Here is a 24,524-nt window from a genome sequence, read left to right as displayed (position 1 = left end):
TGATGAAGAAGAAAACTACATCAGGAAGACCTCTATATCTTTTTGGAGGTTAGCAGACAGAAAGTGGCATCAATACAGCATTAATCTTTTCAAGGAACTAACAGTTTACAGTGTTTTCAGATTTTTGGCCAGCTACAGATTTGAAACAGCTACTCAGACAGTTATATCAGTGTCACCTATGAGCCATAGCTAACATCAAGTAACCGGGCAGGGTCAACAGTGACGACCAAGGTCTTAGAGCTCTCTTACACTGCTGGCTATAAAGTTATATTTACTGAACTTCAGTTTGCAACCTGAGGTGGGAAATTACAAACAAGGTAGATGAAAGAAAATTTCAGAATGAAAGCATTCTGAAAGACAGTTTAACAAAACAAATGTGTATACCATCAAGAAATCTAAGCATGGATGGGAAAAACACATTTACGGCAATGTGCTTAATCTCATTGTGCACAAGGCTGACACGGGACCAATAGGGAGGCATGGAATGGATCAGATGCTGCAGGTAGAATTGCCCGCTGTGTTTATGCGGTTTACGACATGTTGAATTAGTAATTATATTAGTTTTGTAAGACTGCCATAACTAATTACCACACACTGGGTTGCTTTAAATGACAAATTTTTCAACTACCTGTTGAGGAATACAGAAGTCTGAAATGAAGGTATCAGTAGAATTGGTTCTTTCCGCAGGCTCTTAGAACCATCCAGTAATCCAGTGCCTCTCTCTGAGCTTCTAGTGGCTGCCCCATTTCCCACTTCCTTCTTTAGGGCACACCCTAAATCCAGGAAGATTTCTCAAGATCCTTAACAGATTCTCTCTACAAAGATCCTATTTCCAAATAAGTTCTGAGCTGCTGTGTAGACATGGATTTGCGGGGGAGACACTATTCAACTTGGTCCCCTCTTGTCATCCTTGTCATCAGTCCCATAACCAATGGAGGTAGCATTATCATCTTTGAGTGTTAGGAAACAGCTAAGGGAAATTACACTGATCGGTAGATATGGAAAGCGTTTATCATTATGTTGTGAAACATTTTGGCATTTAACAGTTGTTGATGGGCTTATGGAGCACCCTTTTATTAAGTCATATGCAAATACTAAGGCAGTTAAAACCTTAATATGCCTTAAATTCATAATATGCCTCTGAATTGAGGAATTATTGACAGATAGTGACAATTACAATAACTCCAATAAATGATTTCAGTCAGCAAAATAAAAATGTGATCCAAGTATGATTGTATAGGCCTTGTGCTGTGGGAGAAGCTGTTATTACTCTGATGCTAGACAATTGGGATTCAAACCCCAGATCCACCTGTTGATAAAGGTATAACCTTAATGAGCTCCTTATTCTCTCTGGGGCTTAGTTTTCTTGGTTTTTGTTTTTGCTTCTTTTTTTTTTCTTTTTGACCTATGTAATGAGGATTGTATAATTGTGCTAAGTCAGAGGTTTGTAATGAGGATTAAATAAATTAATATGTGTAAATATTCATAAAGTTTGAATAGTATCTAGTAAGCACTACATTAATATTCTCTATATTTGTTGTAGTTGTTGCTGTTATTTTTCAATGATTATTTCTTGTTGACATAGATCTGCCTGTGGTGTCAATAACGGTGCAGGTAAACATGAGTCTCTGAATAATCTATTGTAGACTTTTAATATATATTCTCACAGGATATTTCAACAGATACCAGCTGTGTCTTACCTGACACTTATGCAAGCTTTAGAATGTAAGGCCAAGAACTTTATAGATTTCTGTTATTGAAAAATTTTTATATTTTTCTAAATATTAGAGAATAATATCCATACAGGAAATTACACAAATCATAAATGTTCAGTAGCGTGTTTTCACCAATTGGACAGACAAGGGTAGGGAATAGAATTTGGAAAATGAGTTCTATTTTCCCTCCTGTGCTTCAGCCTGACACTCTATTTTGATAAGATTTGAACTTTGATAAGATTTCTTTATGGAAACCCTATAGAAAAAGGGTTTCTATTACTATATAACCTTTTAAAAGAACTAGTCTTCCAGTAATTCTTCAACAACTTAGAGATTAATTGTTTTTTATGGGAGTGTTTACATGTTATTTAAAAAACAATTTTATCAGCCCTGAGTTAGTAAGGAGTGCCATATGGAAAATATGAACTAATGCCTCAGGTAAGTGATGTGACAGACGTCTAAAAAGATGTTTACTCACCTTCATAGAAAAAACTAAAGAGAATGTTCACTCCTCTCAGAAGAGGTCATCTTTAAGGAGGGATTTCAAACTGCTCCATAGGGAGTCCCTTTTGTTATGTACAGATGTCTATTGCTGTGATGTCAGCTTCTCAGCAGCTGTTTGTCAGCCTAGTTCTTTTAAGGAAAAAAGTACTAGTGCTTATTAATAGTTTTTTTTATTCATTTTGACATTGTAAGGAAAGAACTGTTCCAAAATTTATTCATTTCTCGCTGCATATTAGATACTGTCCTAGGTACTAGTATGAGCAAGGATTAGACTTGAATTTGAGTGACAGGAAAAAAGATAACAGTGTCTTAAATAAGATTTATTCATTCATTATTTCATGAGTTGTTTATGTAATGCCTCTTCCATCCCAGGCCCCATTCATGGTACTGGGTACAGTACATGATCGCAAAGAAAGTCTCTGCTCTCTGGAAGTTTACATTTTAGTTTGTGGATGCAGAGTACACACCAAAGAAAGCAGTAAGTGTGTATTATGTCAGATAGTTAGCCTTGGAAGTCTAGGGCAGCATGTTTTGGAATATATGTTGAGCTGTCAGAGAGGCCTTGCAGAGGAGGTGGCCTTTGTGCAAAACTTGAAGAAGGTGTGAGGACACAAGGCCTTTTGAGTATTGGAAAGAAGCACTCTAGGCAGAGGGAAGAACAATTGTACGGGCCCCAAGATACGGAGGAAGGAACAGAGGGAGGAAGGGGGAGTGTTCGGAGATAGGTCAGAAAGGTGACAGATCCTATAAGACATTATTGGCCATTGTAAGGATTTGCCTTTACTCTGAGATGGGGAGCCATTGGAAGGGTTTTGAGCAGAATGACATCTGACTCGCATTTCCATAGGATGTTTTCACTGTTGTCTTGGAGGAAAAATGTAAAGGACCAATAGGAGAAGGGCAAAACCACTTGGATGGTTTTAATAATAATAATGCAGGGGAGAGAAAATGTTGGCTTAGGCCAGGAGGAGGTAGCAAGTGTGGTGGGAAGGGTTTAGGCAAGGAATCTGCACAGAAGGTAGAACTAAAGGGATTTCCAGTGATTGGGTGTGTGGGATTTGACAGGAAGAGAGGAATCATCATTGACTGAGATGATGTAGGAGTGGACTCAAGAAAGTGAGCATTTCCATTTTGAAAACGTGAGTTACCAATGCCTATTAAATGTCAAGGAAAGATGTCCAATAGACAGTTGGAGTTAAGGGGAAAGAGCTAGACAGGAGGAAAATTTTGGAATTTTTTAGGTCCAGAGATGGGAAGGCCAGGACTTGTTAGGCAACATGGTCTCCAGTAGCCATATAAGAGAACTCATCTCATAATTTGTAAGTCAGTTAATCTGTCCTTAATATTTGCTATGGAGCACATTTAAAGCAACAATAGCTCCCTCCTGTATACATGCAGACAAAACCACTATCCTGAGAGAACATTTTGATACTGTCACAGACAACTCTATTATGGACCACTTTTGTTTGACATTTGTCATGTTCTTGAACATCTCATTTATAGAAAGGGATTCTCAAATTATTACATGTAAACATGATTTTCTATTAGGTAGGCTTCTCCCACTAATATTGTTTTTTTCTCCTAAAAAGCTATTTTGCCTTTAAACCCTCTTCATAGTTGAGGAATAATGCTGCTTATGTCTCCCCGGTGAGAGTGGAATGGAACAACAGAATTGACTGGCACCCTTCACTGGCAGTGCCTATGATGTCCTCTGCTTGCCCTCTCCCTGTCCTCTTTCCAGGTTCCATAGCAGACGTAGGCCGTTCTCTTGTAGAGTGTTGCTAGCAGTAACAGCAAAACCCTCACTGCAGAGAGCACAGTAAATTAACGGGGGATTCAAGCTATGCTGTATTTGTGATATGGGTTCCATCAGTTATCAGAACTCTGAGAGGAAAGGAAAGCTGAGTAGAAGAAGGTAGGGCTCTTGGTGAGGATAACTGGCTTTTGTTTCTTTCAACTTATATTTTCCTGGTATGAACTAAGCTGCAATTTATTTTGAGTTTGTGCTTTTTTACCATCTTGTTTCAGTTTTATACATTTTCAAAATAGTGATGTGTTTTATAATGGTATTCTAGAACTTAGATTTTGTTATAGACCTTCTTAGTAGTAAGGAGTTTTTTAACACTAAAGTTTTGTGCATAACTTGCATTCATGAAATATTCTTATAGTTTTATAAAAACACTTTTATTATTATAATCTTCTAGGAAAAGTTGTTTTGTTGGGAGCCTAAAATGCTCTAGTCTCTAGTTTCCTGCACTTAACAATTGTGTCAGTGACTGTCAGAAGGTTAATTTAGGTTGAATGTTTAAATTGCTTTATGGTAATAAGTTGTTGTTTAAGCATTCTTTAAAGAAATGAATATCTGTGGCATATATCATTATACTTAAGAGTGAATGGCTTTCTTTGTAAGCTTGTTATGAAATAATAACCAATAGCTTCAGGACATATTCAAAGAAGATTATTATTTCATTACAAAGATTACTTAAATATGTATAGTAAGCCCTACTCACCTTTCTTATCTGAAATTTTAACATGGTAAATCACAGAAGCCATCGTATTGTAGGAAGCCTATGTCCATGATTGCATTAAACTTAAATATTTATAGTTATGATTTTACTTTTTGTTCAAAGCTTCTTTAACACTTCTAGAGTACAGCTATTATAATGACAAGGAATCTGTGTCTTAGATTTTAAGGTTTTAGATACTTAATCTGTCGTATTTCTCTATTTTGTTTTTACTGCTTTTACCTCAAAAGGTAAAAGCTAAATCCAAAATCCATTCCTTAAACAAACGTTGAGTGTCTGTGCTATGTTATATAATTGAAAATACACAGATGACTAAAATATGGCATCTTCCCTTAAGAAAAATCCCAATCATTTGGGAGAGGAAGAGACATGAAAAAATAAAAGTAATAGAGTGTAGTAATTGCAAATGCAAAGATGAGGTAATTGCCAGGGATGATGGGTAGTGAGGGCAGCTTATCCGGGGGGGCTGGCTGGAGTTTTTAACTCTTGTTATCAAGTATGAATAGGATGAATTGGGTCGGGGAGGCAAGGCAAATGGACATTATTCCCAGCGTCAGGTGCAGAATGGGTGAGGGGGATGAGGTAGGGAAAGTGGAAGCAGGATGTTGTTTTGGAAGGAAACACAGCTGAATAATTAGGAGAGCCAAGCCAGATGAGGGTGGAGCTCAGATGTTTGTCATATAAACCGTTTATTGGCTAGTTTTAAGCAGGGAAAGGGCATCTTTATATTATGATGTTAATATAACATCTAATATATAAAGATGTTATATTAACATCTTTAAATATTAATGTTTGTCAGGAAACCCCCATGCACAGTGAGAAGAAGGCCCTGGAGAAAAACCGTAGGAGACCACTCAATGTGTGAGGTGACAGAGACACCACGTCTGTCTGGATGTTAACTGCGTGAAATGCAAGAGTTGAAATTGCCTCAAAAGAATCTAATCAGCTTTGTTTGATGATGGCTATGTTTTGTTGCTTCTAAATAATGAAAAGGAATAGAAAAGTAAGATTAATTTCTTGGTCAAGAAATGTGACAAAGTTGAAAGATAAAATTCATTCACAGGTCACATAGGGGCATACCAGTAAATTATCACTTATTTGAGAGTGTGCAATTTAAAACTCTCTGCTGTAGTTTGGATTTCTAATATTAAAAAAAGTATTGTCACTGACCTCAAAGAGCTTGACGCATATGAAAAGTGTGGCTAAAATTATGTTTGAAGATGTATAAAGGAGCTGATATAGAAATAGAAATTGCTGACAAAGAAAAACTGCCCTGGCCTGTGTGGCTCAGTGGATTGAGCACCAGCCTGTGAATCAAAGGGTTGCTGGTTCCATTCCCAGTCAGGGCACGTGCCTGGGTTGCAGGCCAAATCCATAGTAGGTGGTGCATGAGAGGCAACCAGACATTGATGTGTCTTTCCTTCTCCTTCTCCCTTCCTTCCTCCCTCTAGAAATAAATTTTAAAAAATTTAAAAAGGAAAAACATTAAGGAAAGTCTTAAATGCCCCTTAGTTTTACCCATCAGAAGGCCCCAAACATTAGATTCTGTTTTATTAGCTTAGAATATGTACATGCCTTTTTTTCTTCCAGATGTGCTTTGGTCTTTACTTAAAACCCAACAGTGAAAAGTTGGTCAGTTGCACAGAAGTCCTCTGAACTACAATGTACAAGTATTGTATTGGGAGACTGCTGATGAAGCATGAGTTATGCCTTGCTGGGGATTCCATCCGTAGAGCAGCCACAGAGCCATAGTTTAAGGAAGGCTACGTTTTATGCTGTTGACCTTAAATGTTTGAATACACTGCAGTCATCCCTAATACTTTGCTCTTGAAATAAGCAACTTTTCTTCTTAGCCTGACTTCTAAAACACTGTTCCCGGGTGATGGTGCTGGTGATGGTGATAATGATCATTTATTTTTCCTTTGATGCTGTTACTTATTTGTATTTCAGTAAGCTCTTCTTTTTTTTTTTTTACTAAGAATAAGAGTAACACTATACAGTGCACTCTATTTTAAAAAAATTCTTCATTCTATGTTATAACCTATGTTAAAAATATCAATGTATATTGACATTTTATGATATAATCTGTGAGGTAAAAATATGAGGTAGGATTCTACCCATTCCACTGGTGTGGAAACTGAGCCATTGAGAAATTGCTTCAAATCACAATGATATAACATAGTTACTGACCCACTGGCTACCAAGGAGTTGGAAAGGCTAAAAGAATCACCTAAGAGCCTTTCGTCTGAACCTTACGCCCTTCTTCTCTCTTTCCACTGAGAAGCGCTTACTCACTGGAATGGCTTGGTGTTCAATCACAAGCAGCTGGCCTCCTCTGAAAGCCGTCCATGCTATTTGCTCTGAGGATGACAACTCATTAATCAAAAACGTACTGCACTTATACCTCCTCACAGATACTAGAGTTCTGTCCTCCAACCAGACACACACTTCTATATCCATGAGATATTGTAAAAAATATATTTGGTCTTTTTCTTGATTTCTGACATGGAGCTCCTAAAACCCAGATGTTCCCATGCCCCCTTCCTCTTACAATACTTTCTACAATTTGCTAGGATGATTCAACAGGACTCAGGAAGGCACTATACTCCCTATTGGTGTAAAGAATACAACTCAGGAATAGCCAAATCGAAGATAGGCATAGGGAAAGGAATGGTGTGTTACCACATTATACCTAAGTGTTCATTTAGAAAATATAGTAGCATATTTATTTGTTATCCAGCCAGCCAGAATGCTTTGGGGTTTCTTAAATAATAGTGTATTTTGTGTTTCAATGAGATGATTCCCCTGCAGATGGTAGGCAGGGGAACTCTAGATGTTTCAGAATTGGGGGCTGGTTGCCAGAGCAACCATGTGGTTAGAAGGTTAGAATCATCAGTCTACTCTCTGACTTCCAGGAAGGAGAGGGGCTGGAGGTTGAGTTTTATCACTAATGGCCAATGGTTTAATTAATCATGCCTGTGTAATTAAGCTTTCCTAAGAACTCTGAAACAGCCAGACTGAGGGAGCTTCTGTTTTGGTGAGCACATTGTGTACTGGGAGGGTGGTGCACCTGGAGAGGGCATGAAAGCTCTATACCACCTGTCCTGGTGCACCACCCTCCCAGTACACAATACTCTTTATGCTAATAGAGAGTATAGTGCTTTCCTGAGTTCTGTTGAATCATCCTAGCAAATTGTGGAGAGTATTGTAAGACAGAGGGGACATGGGAACATCCAGGTTTATAGCCAATTTGTCAGAAATATGGGTGGTCTTTGGGACTTGGGACTACTGTGTGAAATGATGGCAGTTTCATGGGACTGAGTTCTCAACCCTGTGGGCTAACTCCAGGTTGTGTCTGAATTGACTTGAATTGGAAGATACCCAGTTGGTGTTGGAGAATTGGTAGGTTTTCAAATGATGTGTTTTGTGCCAGACAGTCCAGCTGTGTTCCCGTCCGTTGTTTGCCTTGTGCTTTTTGTCCATGTGGGAACCCCTTGGACTTTTATTAGGCCTTTCCCTATATCCTTCCCAGACTTGATGTATGTGCATAATAAAGTTGATTCACAGACTAAATTATAATAGTTTAAGTTGTGGCTTTGTTCAGTGATGTGTTACCACATTATATTTAAGTGTTCATTAAAAAAATATAGTAGCATATTTATTTGTCATCCAGCCAGCCAGAATGCTTGGGTATATTCTCCTTGGTTTAGCCATATACAGATTACTTGGCATTGCCCTAAGCAAGAATACTCATATATCAAAAAGAAAAGTCATTTTGTGAAAACTATATGTGTTCTTAAATGTTGTTACAGATAGGTAGCTAGGGGTTGTAAAAAATAAAATAATGTCTGTAGTTAATAATTTTTGTATAGCTGAATGTTTAAAAAACATCACCTAGAATTAAAGTACCTGAGTTCAGTTTCTAGCTTTACCACTTTTTAGTTAACTTTTACCTCACTCACTCAAGTCTTGTTTTGTCATCTGTAGAATAGGGATAATAATATATATCATAGTGTTCTTGTGAGACTTAAAAAAATTAATGCAGAACACCTAAGCCAGTACCTGACACACATATATATTCAGTGAATTTTAGCTGCTGCTTACTATTCAATCTATTATCACTACTACAACCATTATAATTCTTACTGTTACTATTATTATGCTACTGATACAGTTCTTTTTTAATCTAATTCATAGCATAAAGTGGTTGTACCATTTACAAACTCTTCCAATCCTATATTTACTTACAACACAATATATCAGGGACATGAGATTAATCGATTGAATTAACACACTAAACCCTGTTGTGACAGAAATATTTTGTGCACTCCCTTGTCTGAGTTATTGTCTCAATTTTAAGGATTACAGGAAGGGGAAACATGAGTAACAAAAAACCATGGAGAAAATACGCACCAGTGTAACTTCACAGTGGTTTCACTGTGGCGGGAGCCAAAGGTTCAAGTATCGTTGCTCCTTAGGCACAGCTATCGCATGGGACTCTGAAGAGTTCAGTCATTGGTCTCGTTAAACAGTGTCTCTGAGAATTAGCTTGCTAATTGTGTTTACGACCAAATATGTTAAGGTTTTCTTAACAGCTATCAATATGTTAGAATAATGAATGTTATTTTGTATGCAGGTAGTTTAAAAAACAAAAATAAAGAGTCCATGTCTTCATACAACATTTTTCATGCCTCCCTTCTATTCCATTCTATTGACCCAAGATTGCAAACCATAATTTTTTTAACACAATCCATTTGGTTGGGCAAATAAATTGCTTTCAAGGATATTTGCATTCTTACAGGTGAAACATGACTTAACACCTCTTCCTCTGGATTAATTTGAAGCCTGAAAATCATAGCATAGCTGGAATTATGATGTGCATTTTTAATATTATTTTGTATAGTTCACATTAGTGAGTATCAAAACAAATTGTAATTAAAATTCATTTGAACCTAAAGCAAATAGCCAAGAGTTTGGTTTGAGCCACTATGTCTTTACATGTTGTTAACTCTTCTCCATGTCTTCTAAAGTTGACTATGCAAAGACATTAGGAAGTGATACCGAAGCTCTGTCCTGCTGGGTGGCCAGTCCATTCTGATAGTGCCTCTGTGCCCTGCTTCACCGTTTGTCCTTTCCTGTGCACTGTGAGAGCAACTTTAAGTCAAGGATGGAAAATCTTCTATTGATAATCGAAGTACCACAGACTGTGCTCAGGGTACCAGTAAAGAGAGCTTGATACCTACCGTTCCCCATGTTGCTCAGATAGTCTTTGACACCTTCATTCTGGCTGTAGGTCAGCCTGGACAATAGAGAGCCCTTTCCCCACCTTCTTCATGTGCTCACTGTTCCCTCTCAAAGAGACTGTGGTATTGAAGAATGTTAAAATTATATTGAAACTAGTTTAATGTTAAAAACATAGTCTTTTTTTTTTTTTTTTGCCTGTCCATCTGAATAGACTGATTATTTTGTAGTATATTTAGAGGTCAAGAACTCGAATTTTAAACGTTTCCTAAATATAGTTTGTTCATGTGGTCACAAATATGTTCAAATATTCACAAATATAATTCACAAATATTCACATAAAAGAAATTCACAAATATAACATTTTTCACAAATATTTTTCTATACTATTTTACCTTTTATATATTATGATTTCATCCTTTCAAGACATTTAATATACTCTCTTTTAGTCTCTGTAGAAATGCTGGAAAAGAATTTGAAGCAGATGGGAAGGCAGCTTCAACAGCTTGAGAGAGATTTGGAAACCTTTCCCCCTCCTGAGGACTTGCATGATAAGTTTGTGACAAAGATGTCCATATCCTTTTGATGTCTACATAACTTAAATTATCAGTCACGTAGAATTAGAAGTTATTTAGCCCTGGCTGGCGTAGCTCAGTGGATTGAGCACGAGCTGGGAACTAAAGTGTCCCAGGTTCGATTCCCAGCCAGGGTACATTCCTGGGTTGCAGGCCATAACCCCCAGCAACAGCACATTGATGTTTCTCTCTCTCTCTCTCTCTCTCTGTCTCTGTCTCTCTCTCTCTCTCTGTCTCTGTCTCTCTCTCTCTCTGTCTCTGTCTCTCTCTGTCTCTCTCTCTCTGTCCCTCTCCCTCTCCCTCTCTCTCTCTCTCTCTCTCTCTCTCTCTCTCTCTCTCTCTCCCCCCCTTCCCTCTCTAAAAATAAATAAAATCTTTAAAAAAAAAAAGAAGTTATTTAACATTTTAAGTATACTTGCATAACCAGAGACCCTTCTATAGTGCCAAATTGTAGGTTTAATCTTTGCTTTCTTACAGGGAAATTTATCAAAGTGTTTATTTATCATGAACAATACAGAAATGTATTCTGTTGATTTCAATTTTTTCCCCTTTTCATCAACTTGGATAATATGTTCTCTCATCTTTTTCCTTCCGCAAGCCTTATTTCCTTCTAATGTTCATGCTAGATTGAAAGGATATGAAAACTCAATTTGAGGAATTTTGAATCTAACGTGATGATGTGATTTAGGTATTTTGAAATGTTTCAGGAAGCAGATAAAGACTATAAAGTGGAGTGACTACTCAGCTGAATTTCAAGTGTTGGTATATACTGAAAATTAACTCGTGTTTCAGAAACTTTACTATTTTCTGTAGAGATACTAGAGTTCCAAAATCAAAATTGTGTTTGTCACCATCATTACTTGTGAAGGTATTCTCCAAACCTAAAGTAAAATGGACAAATATATACGTGTGTGTGTGTGTATGTATACGTGCATGTATAAAATTAATAGCTTGAGGCTTGTGTCCTACTTTATTTAATGTTTCTTTTGAATTCAATTATCTTTGGTTTTGCTAACTTTGTGGCTTAAACTCTAATGAGTAATTGAAGTAATAAACTTTATTTCCTGAAACTAATGTTGAGTTGCTTTGCAAACCATTCTGTGGAATTAGAGACTGATATCTTTTGTGTTATAATGAAGTATTACTACTATGCATTATTAAAATCCCATATGGACTTCAGAATTCCACATAAAAGGATAACCCACTTTTACAGTGAGCTGTTACAAATAGACACTCCTAATATTTTATTTTAAATGGAGTTACTTGAAGTAAAATAACTACTTTTCCTCTCTCTGTCACTTCTCCCCTGAGATTTAGCAAATCACAAAATTATTATTTGGCTTGTCATAGATTTTCTTGTATATGCTTCCAGCTTGATTGTGAATTAGTTCCTTTTTATCTCTCTTTACTGTATCTTTTGGGAAATACCATAAAAATACACTCCAGCGACAGTCAATCCAGGCTAATGTGTTTGTTCCTTTCCTGGCTTTCCGGCCTATCCAGTTTCTTCTTTTATGAGGTGGGGCGCCGTTACTGCTACACTGGAGATGGCTGGGATTTTTTTTGTTTGTTTGTTTGTTTTAAACTAAAAATGAAGTCTATATTTATCAAAAATATTTTTGCAGTACCTTCTCATTTGGCAACATATGCTTTTTAAAACTAAATTTGTAAAATTTGTTATTGCAGAGTTACATTAGTTTCACCCTTAGCTTTTTTCCTGTCATCTTATTGTTAAAATTTCCTATGTGACGATTTATTTTAATCACTAAGTACTATTAACTGAAGTACTTATTATTTTTCCCTACAGATAGCATTTTAGAAAAGGTTTTGCTTGCATACCGTTTCTGGCAATACATCGTGAGTGTATTAATTATGAAGGTTGGGTTTCTAGAACATATAACCTAAGATAAATTCCTGAGCTTAGTGTAAATGTTGTAGAGTCATGCTCAGCAGATGATCTCAGGACTACTTGTATTCGTATGGCACAGGAAGCTGAATGATGTCGGCTTCTTGAAAGGTATGCAGCTCATAAAATCACCTCTCAGGAAATCAGAAACTGGAAGGATGATGCTTTGCTGGAAACAATTTTTTATTCTGAGTACAATTATACTCTGTGGACATGAAAGCTACTATATACTGTCACTAAATATCACAACCTAGAAGCTTCTAATGAACTGATTAGCATTCACATATCTCTTGGAAGTCAGATACATGAACACTTGGTGCACTTTGCTATTGACAAAGCTTATGATCATAAATATTCTTTGCTGAGATTAGATTGCACTTGTTTGCTTTTCCTCTTAGACATACTAGTATCCAAGTAATTAAATTCATTCACTGCAAAGCTTTGTTTACTTTAATTAGGACTGACAACAAATGAGATCTTGAATATTAAATGCATTTATACAGATCCTATTAAAATGGCAAATTGTGAGCTTCTTAGATCTTAGCAAATGGAGGATTTGGAAATGAAAATGCGCAATAAATAGAGATATATTTAACAGAGTTTGGGTTATTAACACTCAAACTTTGTTTTAATTTTTAGTGCTTATTAGTTGAAGCACATATCAGATGTTTGCTTCATCAACCAGTTCTGGCAGAATAGATATGTTATCCAAGTTTACAACTAGTCAGTGTGAGTAAACAGGCATAATTTGGTGAACTAAATAATCTGTTAATTAAATTGTCTTAAATTATGATACAATTTTGTTATAGAAAATTTGACTAACAGCATTCAATTATGGTATATTGTGTTATTATTTTTCAATACATGCTTTTTCTTTGCATATACTTCTTAATATAAAAAATGTGAATTTAGTACATCCCTTAAAAGGCATGAACAATTATTTCATACATATAACATTGACTTTTAGTAATGATGATGTTACTTTACAATTGCTAAGCCTGCTCAGAAATGTAATTAGAGTTGAATAGTTTCATTGTGTTTGCTTGAAAAATGTTTAACACAAATTTGAGGTGAGGTCATTAATATTGTTATATACAAACTATTATATGTGAGGTGAATATACATATCAAAGTCTTATCAGTGAGGAGATTAAGAAAATGCCAGGGTTTGTGTCATGCAGTACCTGTTCTTTTCTGTTATGTGTTGACCTTCAAATTCTGGTATATTTCTTGCTTTAAGGGGGAAAAATAGATCCTAGGATATTGTCCTTGAAATTCTCCTTGCACAAGCCTTAATCTTTCTATTTTCTTTGCTTTCTACCCCTTCCAAGTATCTTAGGGAAAAGTCATTTTGCTAGACATTTGTGTTTTTATATTTATCACAACTTATGTAACAAGTTACTCAACTCTTTTCTGTTATAGTCTTTAAATTTCTTTTGCAACCCAGCTTTATTTTTGCGTTTGCTTTCGTGTTACACTATATAGCAATGTTTTAGTCACTTTTGAAATTACTCTGTAGATGATAAAACTATTCCAATAAATTTTTTGAAAGACATCTTATCTATATTCCACACTGCATAAAATAGAGCATTTTTGAGGTAAAGGAATCCAGTACACTTTTATTTACTTGAACTACAGTTAGGAAGTAAAATAGAAGAGAGGGTGAAATGTAAACTTGTATAATACACGGTCCATTTGCAGGAGTGGGAAGTTGGATGATACATAAAAGCAGATTTTTCTTCTCTTAATCTTCTCTCTCCTCCCTTCTCTCTCTCTTGCCTGTCTTTCGTTTAACCCATTCTTAACAAACTTATAAGACTTAGTTTAAAATATCCTGCTCCTCATCCTCTGTGAATCTTCAATTTATATTGAAGATTATCTTTTTCTTCTCTGAAATCTTGTTAGACTCACAAAGGCTGTTCCACAGCTTAGTGTTCATGGCTGTTTCACAGTCACACCTCAGTCACTTCAGTCCATGCCACCTTCGTAGTCAGGACTTCCCTGGCCACGCAACATAAATTAGCCTCTGTCACTTTGTATTACATCATACATTTCTTTTCATAGTTATCACTGTCTATTTCATTTATTTTAGAAGGTAGGTTTCACAAAAGCAGGGACTTTGCTTATCCAGTTAACTACTGTTTTCCCTAGTGCCCAAGAGAGGGGCATACAGTGGAGCTCAATGAGTACTTGCAGATTGGCCAACTGGCTGCCTGGCTGTCAGATCCTGGATACTTAAGAAGATGTATAAAACGTATTGGACATGTATGACTGAAGCTGATCTTTATCAGATATGTTCATGGAAATAGTAGACATCTTTTGTGGGGAAAGTACAAAAATGAAAGCAAGACATAAGAATAAATGGAGAATACATTAGTGCTAGGTAGTTAGGGAATGAGCAGTGATTGTTGACCAAGAGTGAATCCCAAATCCTATTCTTGCTGCTTAGTTGGCCAATGCTAAGTATTAGTGTTTCAGCAAGTGTAAACACAGGTCTGGTTATCAGTATACCTTGCAAATGGAAGGATTACAATGGTTCAGATAGAAATTCATGAGAACTTAGCCTTTATCCTAGTTAAGGAATAGAAAGTAGATTTGACAAAAATATCAAGTGTTTGGATTAATATCAATATTTTTGTAGTGAATTTTATCAAATATTTATTTTGTTGCATAGCTCACCTATTTTTCTAAAGCTTTTTACAAATATAGAACTTTATGCTGGGGAAAAATAAAGCCCTAATACTACTGAGATGAGCATTGCTTTTATCTGCCGTTTAGCAGTCAGCACAAGAACACCTGCATTTGTTTCTTTTGAGTGATGATGATGATGAGGTTATTTTTTTGTCTGAATGTTTCACCATCTCTTTTTTTAAATTTTTATTTATTGATAAATAAATAAACAGCAACAGACAGACATCAGTTTGTTGTTCTACTTATTTATGCATTCATTGATTTTGTGTGTACCTTGACCTGGGATTGAACCTGCAACCTTGATGTATCAGAATGATACTCTAACCACCTGTGCTACCTGGTCAGGACTCACCATCTCTTACTGAGTAATTCATTAATGTAACCATTTATTCTGTCCTATTGTACAATCATTTTAATCTTCTGAGAACTTGGCTATTTCTAAAATTGTTTCAGTTTAATCACAATTTTACCATTCTTGTTGGTAATTCCAGTTATTCAAAGCTCCACTTTATTTCCTTTGGGAGCAAGTTGTTTTATAGGTAACAATTATAACAAAATTAACTTCTAAAGCTTTCCAGCTGTTAGAACAAGACCATGTAATTTTCATGGTTTTACTCTTGGTCTTCTTTCCCATCTTTTTAAATAGAACTATGCTATTTTAATATTAAGTGTGCGGAGGCATATTCCAAATATTTCATTAACTTTTGATTCATATCTGAAAATCAAAAAAATATTATTGGATAATACGTATAGCTTTAATTTAACCTACTTACCAAGTTGGTTGTTGAAAATAGGCATATTCCTAGGTTTTAGAATAAAATTGCTAGGATTTGTGAAGTGTCTTTTTGAAAGCTCAAAGCCTTATAAGCAGTGATAGGGGCAGAAAGTAGTACCTGTAGAACTGAACAGTTCAGAACACTCATGGAAGTAGTGCAGCCTCTTGCCCAGGACCACGCCTGTTCAGGCACTCGATTAGCTCTTAATAGGGCATCACAACTGTTTGTGTGTGGGAAAGTATATACCTGCAGTTTGATGTTCCATGACTTTCATCAGAATTGTGAGAGGACCTGTTACCCTTCCCACCCAAATTTTAAGACTGGTGACAGCAGAGTGACATAAGTGATTGTCACCAGTGCAGTGGTAGATGATTAGACCTAAAACAACTAAGAAGGTGGAACCTGGCATTTAGAGAAGGGGCTGACAATCAGAGGTGACCACCCCCCAGGAATGGGGCAAGAACAAAGCACTACTAGGGAATTGGATTAGAAGGGGAAACATACAATGCCATTGCACATGACTACAGTGGACTACAAATGCTGTACGTCTTCAGTGGAAAATGATCACTCACAGCTGCAGAGAAGAAAGCTTCATGGAAGAGGAAGAATTTAATGAAGCATTGAATGGTAGGCTTGAACCTGTAAAGGCAGAAAACAATTTCTCTTTTAGACAGAAGTTAAGGATATATAAATAATCCATGTGAATACAGTCTCTATCTGGGATATAAATAATTTTAGGTGTGAGTTTATAGATGGAGTAGCTGATAAACCAGTGTTGATTTCTGAACCTATTAGGTAAAGGGAGTGATTGATATTTCACTTTACAAATGACTCACCATATGTTCCATCTAATGATAGTTTCTGAATGCATTTCCAATGTGGTTTTTATTTATCTATGTTCATTTTACCTGCAACATTTCATTATATGGATATTTCACAAGACAAAGTATATTGAAACCTATCCCATGTGACTATATTGTTATAATTCCTTGTGATTTTGTGATTTGACTAATTGTAAGAAATTTTTGTTGCTCATTCAAGAATTAAAAAATGATACCACGTATAAAGGCATCAATCATTGGTAGTATTATCTAGATTCTAGAAAGTATAAGGAGGCAGTTTGCTATTCAGTTGAATATAAACTGAGCCACAAAAAGATTTATAGATTTTCTTAAGGTCATTAAAAATAAAAATCAGCTCTTGCATTAAAATCCAGACTCCATGTATTCTAAAAGTGTATGTGTGTATACACACACGGAGAGCATAATATGAAAAGCAGAGACAGAAGAGCAATAGGCAGCCCCTGGGCTGACAGTAAACATGGGTGCAGGCGAGTTGTAGTTGACAGGGATGCTTTGCTCCTTGTTGGGAGGTTGAGTTCTGATTACTAGAATTCTTCTGTGCCCCCCTGAATTCACCACCTACCTGGCAGCAGCACTACCTCTTTCATCCTTGGTCTTCCCTGGTCCCCCGCTCGCCACCCTCAAAATGAAGGGCCTGGATCAGTTGCTTTATTTTATCCTCCACTGGGCAGTGCTCTGACCAAAGGAACCATATCTGTGTGAAGTTGTGGAGAATTTTTTTTAACATTGGAATGTTTAATAAACACGACATTTTTGGTTTGCTTCTCTTGGTCTGAATCTAGTTATTCTTATTACTGGCCTTTTTTTTAAGTGTGCTGGTGTCTGTTTATCCTTTTGTGTTAGAGACAGTAAGAGGACTTCAGGAAGTTTGATTCTGTATATTCCATTTATTTAAATAACTCAGTTTAAAGGAACCATAGACAATTATGATTGATGCTATAAATGTCATCTTTCCAGACTGGTGATTTTATATCTGACTGCATCAGCAGTATGTCACACCACAGAGGGATTCCAGGTTTTGTTTACAAAATGTGTTCTAATGCCTCCAACACATTCACATTTAGACTATCAATCTCAATGTGCCTTGAACTAACTTGTCATAATTAAGTGAGAGAAGAACATCTCCATGTGTGTGTATGATCATAACTTGGAATCAGGTAGTGCATAGGAGAAACTACTGATTTTCCAAAGGAGAAGTTAAAACATGAATTTACTTACATACGAGGTTTTAAATGTAACTTTAAAAATTTATTTTTAATCACCTTTGCCACTTTATATAAAGCTTAAAATGAATTAGTGGGCAATAATATACCAAGTATTTATATGTACTCTAAATGCCATTCGTTTTTCTAAGAATGTTTCATATATTAGCTCATTTAGTTTTCACAACAGCCCTATAAAATAGGTAATGTTATCATTATTATTCTTATTTTACAGGAGAGGAAATTTAGGCCCAGAGAGATGAAGACATTTGCCCACAGGCACAGTACAGCCCCATGTGGGAGCTGGAGCCTGAGCCCTGCTCGTCCAGTTTAACCGTTATGCCTAATATCTGTGATTGGTTTCAGTACCATTGAAAGTACTCAGCTACGGCTACTTGAACTATAATTTTAAACCATATTTCATAATCTGTATAATATAGATGGGCAGATTGGAGGAAAATTTTCCTTGAATTCAGTTGTCAAAGACAAATATTGCATGTATAAATATTTAACTTTTCTGATAATTTTTCCAGAGTTAATTAGAAATTGAATTTAAGATTTCATCACTGTACAGTATAGAGTGAATTGCAAGAGTGGTTGACTTTTAGAGGTGATTTTGGCATTTTAGATATATGTAATAGTAGCCAACAATTACATTAAAACATTGGACTTAAAAGCTTTTTTTCTAAAACGTTACTTTGACATTTCAGATTTCCTTAACTATGATATACAGCTTTGTTATCAGTGCAAAGGAACAATATGGAAAACTTTCAAAGTTACATGAAAACATGGAAAAGCTGTATCAGAGCATAATGGAGTACTATGCCATTGACATGAAGAAGGTGTCTGTGGAAGATGTTTTGACTGACTTAAATAGCTTCAGAACAGCATTCATGGTATGTTAAAAAATTTTTTTTCAAAGTATTTGTATTTATATTGAGTTGGCCAAAAAGTCCATATGGTTTTTTCCGTAAATAAAAGACACATTTTTCATTTACACCAATACCTTTATTGATTTGGACATTTTGAGTACACCGGCTATCACCCTTGTGGTGTGACACTGATTGTTATTGTCTCGATTTGATCTTTATCAACTTCAACTGGTCTGCCCGACCATGGAGCATCATCCAATGAGAAATCTCCAGCAGGAAACTTCTCAAATCACTTTTGACATGTTTGATCAGTTACAGTACCTTTTCCATACACTGTAAAATCCTTTTTTGAGTTTCAGTTGCATTTTTACCTTTCTTGAAATAATAAAGCTTTTGAAAATAATGTGCTTTTTTTTAATGCATGCTGATATGACAGCTGTCACAATACAATCTAATAGAATTGTGTGAAATGAAGTTAAAGACTACTAAGCACTACTAGAGCTAGTATCTTACAGGAAAAAAATGAACATTTTGGCCAACCCAATACTATCTCATCTATTACCACTTTTACTTCATTACTTCATTTCACTCCTATTGTCTAGTAATACCTACCTTTTCTGATGTTGAAAGTTAGCTTTTAAAATTTAAAATTTTAAATCTATTGGAAAATGTGTGGTTTCTTCCTTTTTTGGCCTTCCCAACATTAAACTGTAATTAGAAATTTTGATTGAAAATGTGACAAATTCTGAAGTTTTTCATAGAGACTCCCCTCCTGGCACATTACAGAGCACTTTTGTAATAAGTTTTTTGGCTATGAATTTGTTTCGTTATACTTAAGATCAATTTGTATTTTTGTGGTATAATTTTACCAAATTCCATGTAGCTGTTATGAAGCTTTTTTCCCCCTTTTCTTTTCTTAATGCATTGTACAATAAGCTACCTGCAGTTTGCCTTTGAATAGATTTTACATTCCTAGGGTTTCCTTTAGATATTTTAATAGGGAGGTCAGGTCTTTGATGTGGAATCCTTTCATTTAGGCATTAAAAAGATCTTTTGAAAAGTATTAGCTGATTAGATGGGGGGGAACCACACTCATATTGAAATGAGGAAGCATTGTTGACTCCCTAGGAAACTGGAGATACATTTCTGCAAAGAAAAATTATATTATTCTTAATAGATGGGTAAGTCATTTCTGTATTTCAGCAAATGTTTGAGGGGATTAAAAAGTTTTGAGTAACTGAGTTGTTTTTTTTTTTAATCTGAGTGAAACTTTATTGCTGAATTGACTGGACTGGTTGTAATCACTTGCTTATGATTAGATAGTCTTTGAATAAATGTCAGTATTTTAAAGGAAAACTAGTGTGTCTATGTTAAACACACATTTTGTTTACAGCTCTGGTTTATCTTCTCTACAAAATGAAAGTGATTCTTTGATTATTTTTTTATGCCAGAAGTGATTTTGATTATTAAATGTATTCTGTGCCTATATGTGTGATGTATTGAATGATATATTATTTTGATTTTTATAAAGTTCTATGAGGCATCATGGCTTAGTGTAAGTTGCAAAGGCTTTGCAGTCTGAAAGAGCTACGTTTGGAATGCACACTATTTAAGTGACTAGGAACACTGGCCTTCCTGAGTTCCAGTTTCCACATTTGTAAAAGTGGATGTTAATTTCTTTCTCGTAAGAGTCTTTAAATATTAAATGAGATACTATATATGTTAAGTATTTGTCATAGCTTTTGGCACATGGCAGTTGCTTAATAAATTCTTATTCAGTAAAGGGTTAGTTAGTTAACTCAGTAAACTCAAGGTACTCAAACCTTGAGCATTCCAGAGAAAGCTGTGGCCTTCACCTGACTCCTGGGAGATCAGTCACCTCTATACCCTTGGAGTATCCTACCTGGGGAGGGTGTCTTTGTATACCCAGGACCAAGCCAGACAGTTGATGCTAAATATGCAGTTTATGGTGAATACCTGTTTTTGTTCATCTGGTGTGCTGGCTGCACTGTCATTTGGTCCTCTGTAGGGCACTGGAGACTGAGGAGCTAAGGTCATTCTTTCATGCAGGAGATCCATGCCTGCAAGACCAACCTCCCCAATAAAAATTCCTGACACCAAGGCTTGGGTGAGCTGTCCTGGTCAGCAGTCTGCTTCCCGTGCTGTCACACATCATTGCTGGAATAATCAAACCCCATTGGGAGAGGACAGTGTGATTTTAATCAGTATCCTTTTCCCGTAACAAATTGTAACAGTGGATAAAACAGCTTTTCTGAGTTCTGTGAGTCCTTCCAAAAAATAATCAAACTTGAGGCTTGTCTTGGGGACCTCTAACATAATTATGCATGAAACTATAAAATGCGTATATAAAATAATATCCATTATATATTCAGTATTTTCTGTGAACCAGACATTTTCCCAAATACCTTATATATATTTTCTCAGATAATCTAATTCTCCATCTTTTTACTGTTACTGTTTTTTGTGGCAAATGAGGAAACCGAGGCACAGAAATAGAATATATCTAGCTCAATGTCACTTAGGTATAAAATGGAAGAACTAGAATTTGAACCAGTACAGGCTTCCTCCAAAGCCTGTGCTCTTAAGTGCTAGTCATGGCCAATTCCCTTGTCCTATAGCTTGTGCTCTATTTGATAAATAAGAACACTGGCATTTGGAGGGTTTCCTAATGAAACTAAGTCCATATTGTAAGCAGTTGGATTGGGATTTGAATCCAGGTCTAATTCCAAATCATTCTGAAGTCTGGTAAGACTAGAGGGTTTGGGCATTCTGTAACTTGGCATTCTGTTATTAAGTGCTGGGTAGATGGAAAAAGTAAGTGTTTGAATGAAGAATGGCTCAAAAACAGAGGATAATTGAGTGATAATATACTTTGCCTATTTCAGATGGGTCCTAGAAGTATCTGCTCTCACATACTCATACACTCATTCACACACTCTGCACTAAATTAAAATCAGTAGAGCTTAATATTTTTTAAAAATGTATTTTTATCTAAATAATTTGAAGAGGAAATTTTTAGAATAAAGATAAAGATGATTGGATGGGAAGTACAATTTTGCATACACTTTATTTTTTTTTCTGACGAATGTGGTTATACTGCTTGAATTTGGGGCACTGGGTCTTTAAAAATACCATGCTGTCAATATTAACAAAAATTATTGACAAATAAATACCTTGTGTTTTCAAAACTTTCTCATGTTGTAGGTTGCTATTTAATTTCATACTATTCAACTTTGGAAAACAGGTTAAATTCAGTGAGCCTCTATGAAGATGTTAGTGATAGATGCGGGATTTTCATGTGTTGAAGGTCTATTCTGGAAAGCCACATTACTATAATAGGCAAAAAGTATGTTTTCTTTTAAGAAAATAGTGCTACAATATGTTTACACCATTACTTCATCCACTGGAACAGAGGTATATTCCTGCTCATGAATGAGTCAAGTGTACCATTCAGTGTCTGGTGGCAGCCCGTTTCGTGCCCCGTGTAAGGAGCCAGGAACCACCGTCTTCCCTCCACAGCTGCCTTCTGCTATGGCAGTTTTTCACAGACTCTTTCTCCCGAGTTCAGGAGGGAGTACACCTGCACGTTTGCCTCACAGTACTATTGTGCTCACCTTTCCAGTCCCTGCTCAGACATCGTTCAGCCAGTCGAGACCTGTGTCTGTCTTGTTTACCTTTGTGTCTCTGTAATTAATGGAATATAACAAATGGATACATTTATTACATAACTGATGTTCTCATCAAAATGAGTGATATGCTTTAATAGCTAACTCATAGTGCCGACCAAGTACCAGGCACTGTATTTTAAAATAAGGAAACTGAGGTTTAGGGACAGGGTGACTTGCCTGTTTCTACCCAGTTCCACAGTTACAAGGCGCAGAGCTGAGCTGTTAACCAGAGATGTGCGGCTCCACAGTCTATGCCACGTGTAGATGAACTCTGTTAACTTCTATTATACATAGGAATTACATTTAGTAGGTTCACAGGACTGACTTGAAACCAAACTTCTGCCCCCCAAAAGGGAGGTCACTCTTACTTTTGATAGTAATTTAGCTTGCAACTAATTTATCCAAAGATACTTGTTTTAGGATTGCCCCAGATTTTAAACTGAAGCAGTTAAAGACAGGCTCACTTTTATTCAGAGCTCTTCACTATAATTGACTAATTCATGTAACCTCTCACCAGTGTTACTAGGATCTCATAACTAATTTATATAGCTATAGCTCCTCTCTCTCTCTCTTTCTTTCTGTCTCTCTCTCTTAGCCTTTTTGTAATACACAAAATAGGAATATTTTTTCTAGTTGGCAGCCTCAAGCTATACAGACCAAGAGGGTAAGTTTCATGATCTTGGAGCTTCTTCTGAGGAAATGGTGTTCATTCTGAAGCAGTTTTAACTAACCCCTTTTCTAGTTGGAGTTCCTCAACTGGGAATTCATTTGTCATCACCATTGCTTTAACAGTCTACGATAGGTAGCATGCACACAGGGAATGGTTTGTATTTAGAACTAACAGTCAGCTTTCAAAAACAGAAAGTTAGTTTACTATGTAATTTTACCTAGCTTTTTGTATTATTGCCATTTTCACCAGATTAAAACTAAAACAACAGCCACTGAGTGTTTGTTTTTAGTTGGACCCTGTGCTAGGTGCTTTACATGTGTCTCACTTGGTCCTCATGCTGTTTGTTACAGAGGTGCAGAGTGTTACCCACGAGGACAACTGCAGCAGGGAGACCTCAGTGCATTTGCATAGACTTTGCACAATTGGTAGAGGCTAGGGTTTTAATGGAGGCCTGCCCAGTGCAAGGCCTGGACTTTTTTAACATTTACAATACACTGCTGCTCAGAGCATTTGTAAGAAAAGTCAAAATGCAATTTTTAAAGTGTTTTTTTAATGTTTTACTAGAGGGAATCAAGACAAATCCTACTTTCTCTACTCTTTGATATAATAACTTCCTATTTATTTACATTGATGAGTGTATGATAGAAGAATGCTTGTAGGTCTGCTTTTATTTCAAAGCCTAAAGTGTTCTCTTTTAAAACTAGAGGCCAATTAATAGCGGGAGTGAAGGTTAAAGTGAGTAGAGTTAGCAAACACCTTTCTGTGGGAGATTTTTATTTCCTTTTGGACTTATGTGAAGCCTAGAGTTCAAATCAAAGGCAGTAGGTGGAACTACTTGACCTCACTGTTCAGACTGAGTAAACAGGTAGCCTACCAGGCATCAGGTTTCGCCGTGAGATTCCTGCCTTTGGTAGTATAGTGTTACATAACAATAATTATCGTTTTCTACTTGTGACTGGTTTTAGATTCATCATTACATGCCATTATTACCAATGTACCTGCTATTAACAGAGATGTCATGCTTCTACAGGATGAACTGAAGTTTTTGTCGGATCTTGCTAGGTAACCCTTCTCCTGCTTTATCTTAACCCAATATCAGCATGTAGATGTCTGTCCTGAGTGTGAGCCTAGTTTTTGTGTCTCGTTGGTCACTGTGGCCTTGAAGCATAATGTATGTCCTGGTCACCCCTTTCTGTATTCATTTTAGAGAATATTGCTTAAACTGCTTTTACTCACATAGGCTCGAATTACATGGTTTCTTCTTTACTACTCCTAATTCTTATTCCGATGATGCTT

General features: G+C 36.2%; 1 protein-coding gene across 4 annotated transcripts in view; it reads left to right on the top strand.

Moving 5' to 3' along the window:
• The window catches only part of DIAPH3 (diaphanous related formin 3), a 465,949-nt gene that overhangs the window by 287,298 nt on the left and 154,127 nt on the right, over positions 1–24,524 (top strand). For all 4 annotated transcript variants that reach the window (XM_045839232.1, XM_045839231.1, XM_045839234.1 and 1 more), the window contains 2 exons: positions 10,435–10,559; positions 18,729–18,893. In XM_045839232.1, coding sequence (XP_045695188.1) covers positions 10,435–10,559; positions 18,729–18,893 — 290 coding nt within the window. The remainder of the gene's footprint in view (positions 1–10,434; positions 10,560–18,728; positions 18,894–24,524) is intronic.

The sequence above is a fragment of the Phyllostomus hastatus genome, unplaced genomic scaffold (genome assembly GCF_019186645.2).
Source record: "Phyllostomus hastatus isolate PE091 unplaced genomic scaffold, TTU_PhHast_1.1 phas_contig_29, whole genome shotgun sequence".
Classification (NCBI taxonomy): domain Eukaryota; kingdom Metazoa; phylum Chordata; class Mammalia; order Chiroptera; family Phyllostomidae; genus Phyllostomus; species Phyllostomus hastatus.
The sequence above is the reverse complement of the archived record's forward strand: the minus strand, read 5'-3'. Positions and strand labels throughout refer to the sequence as shown.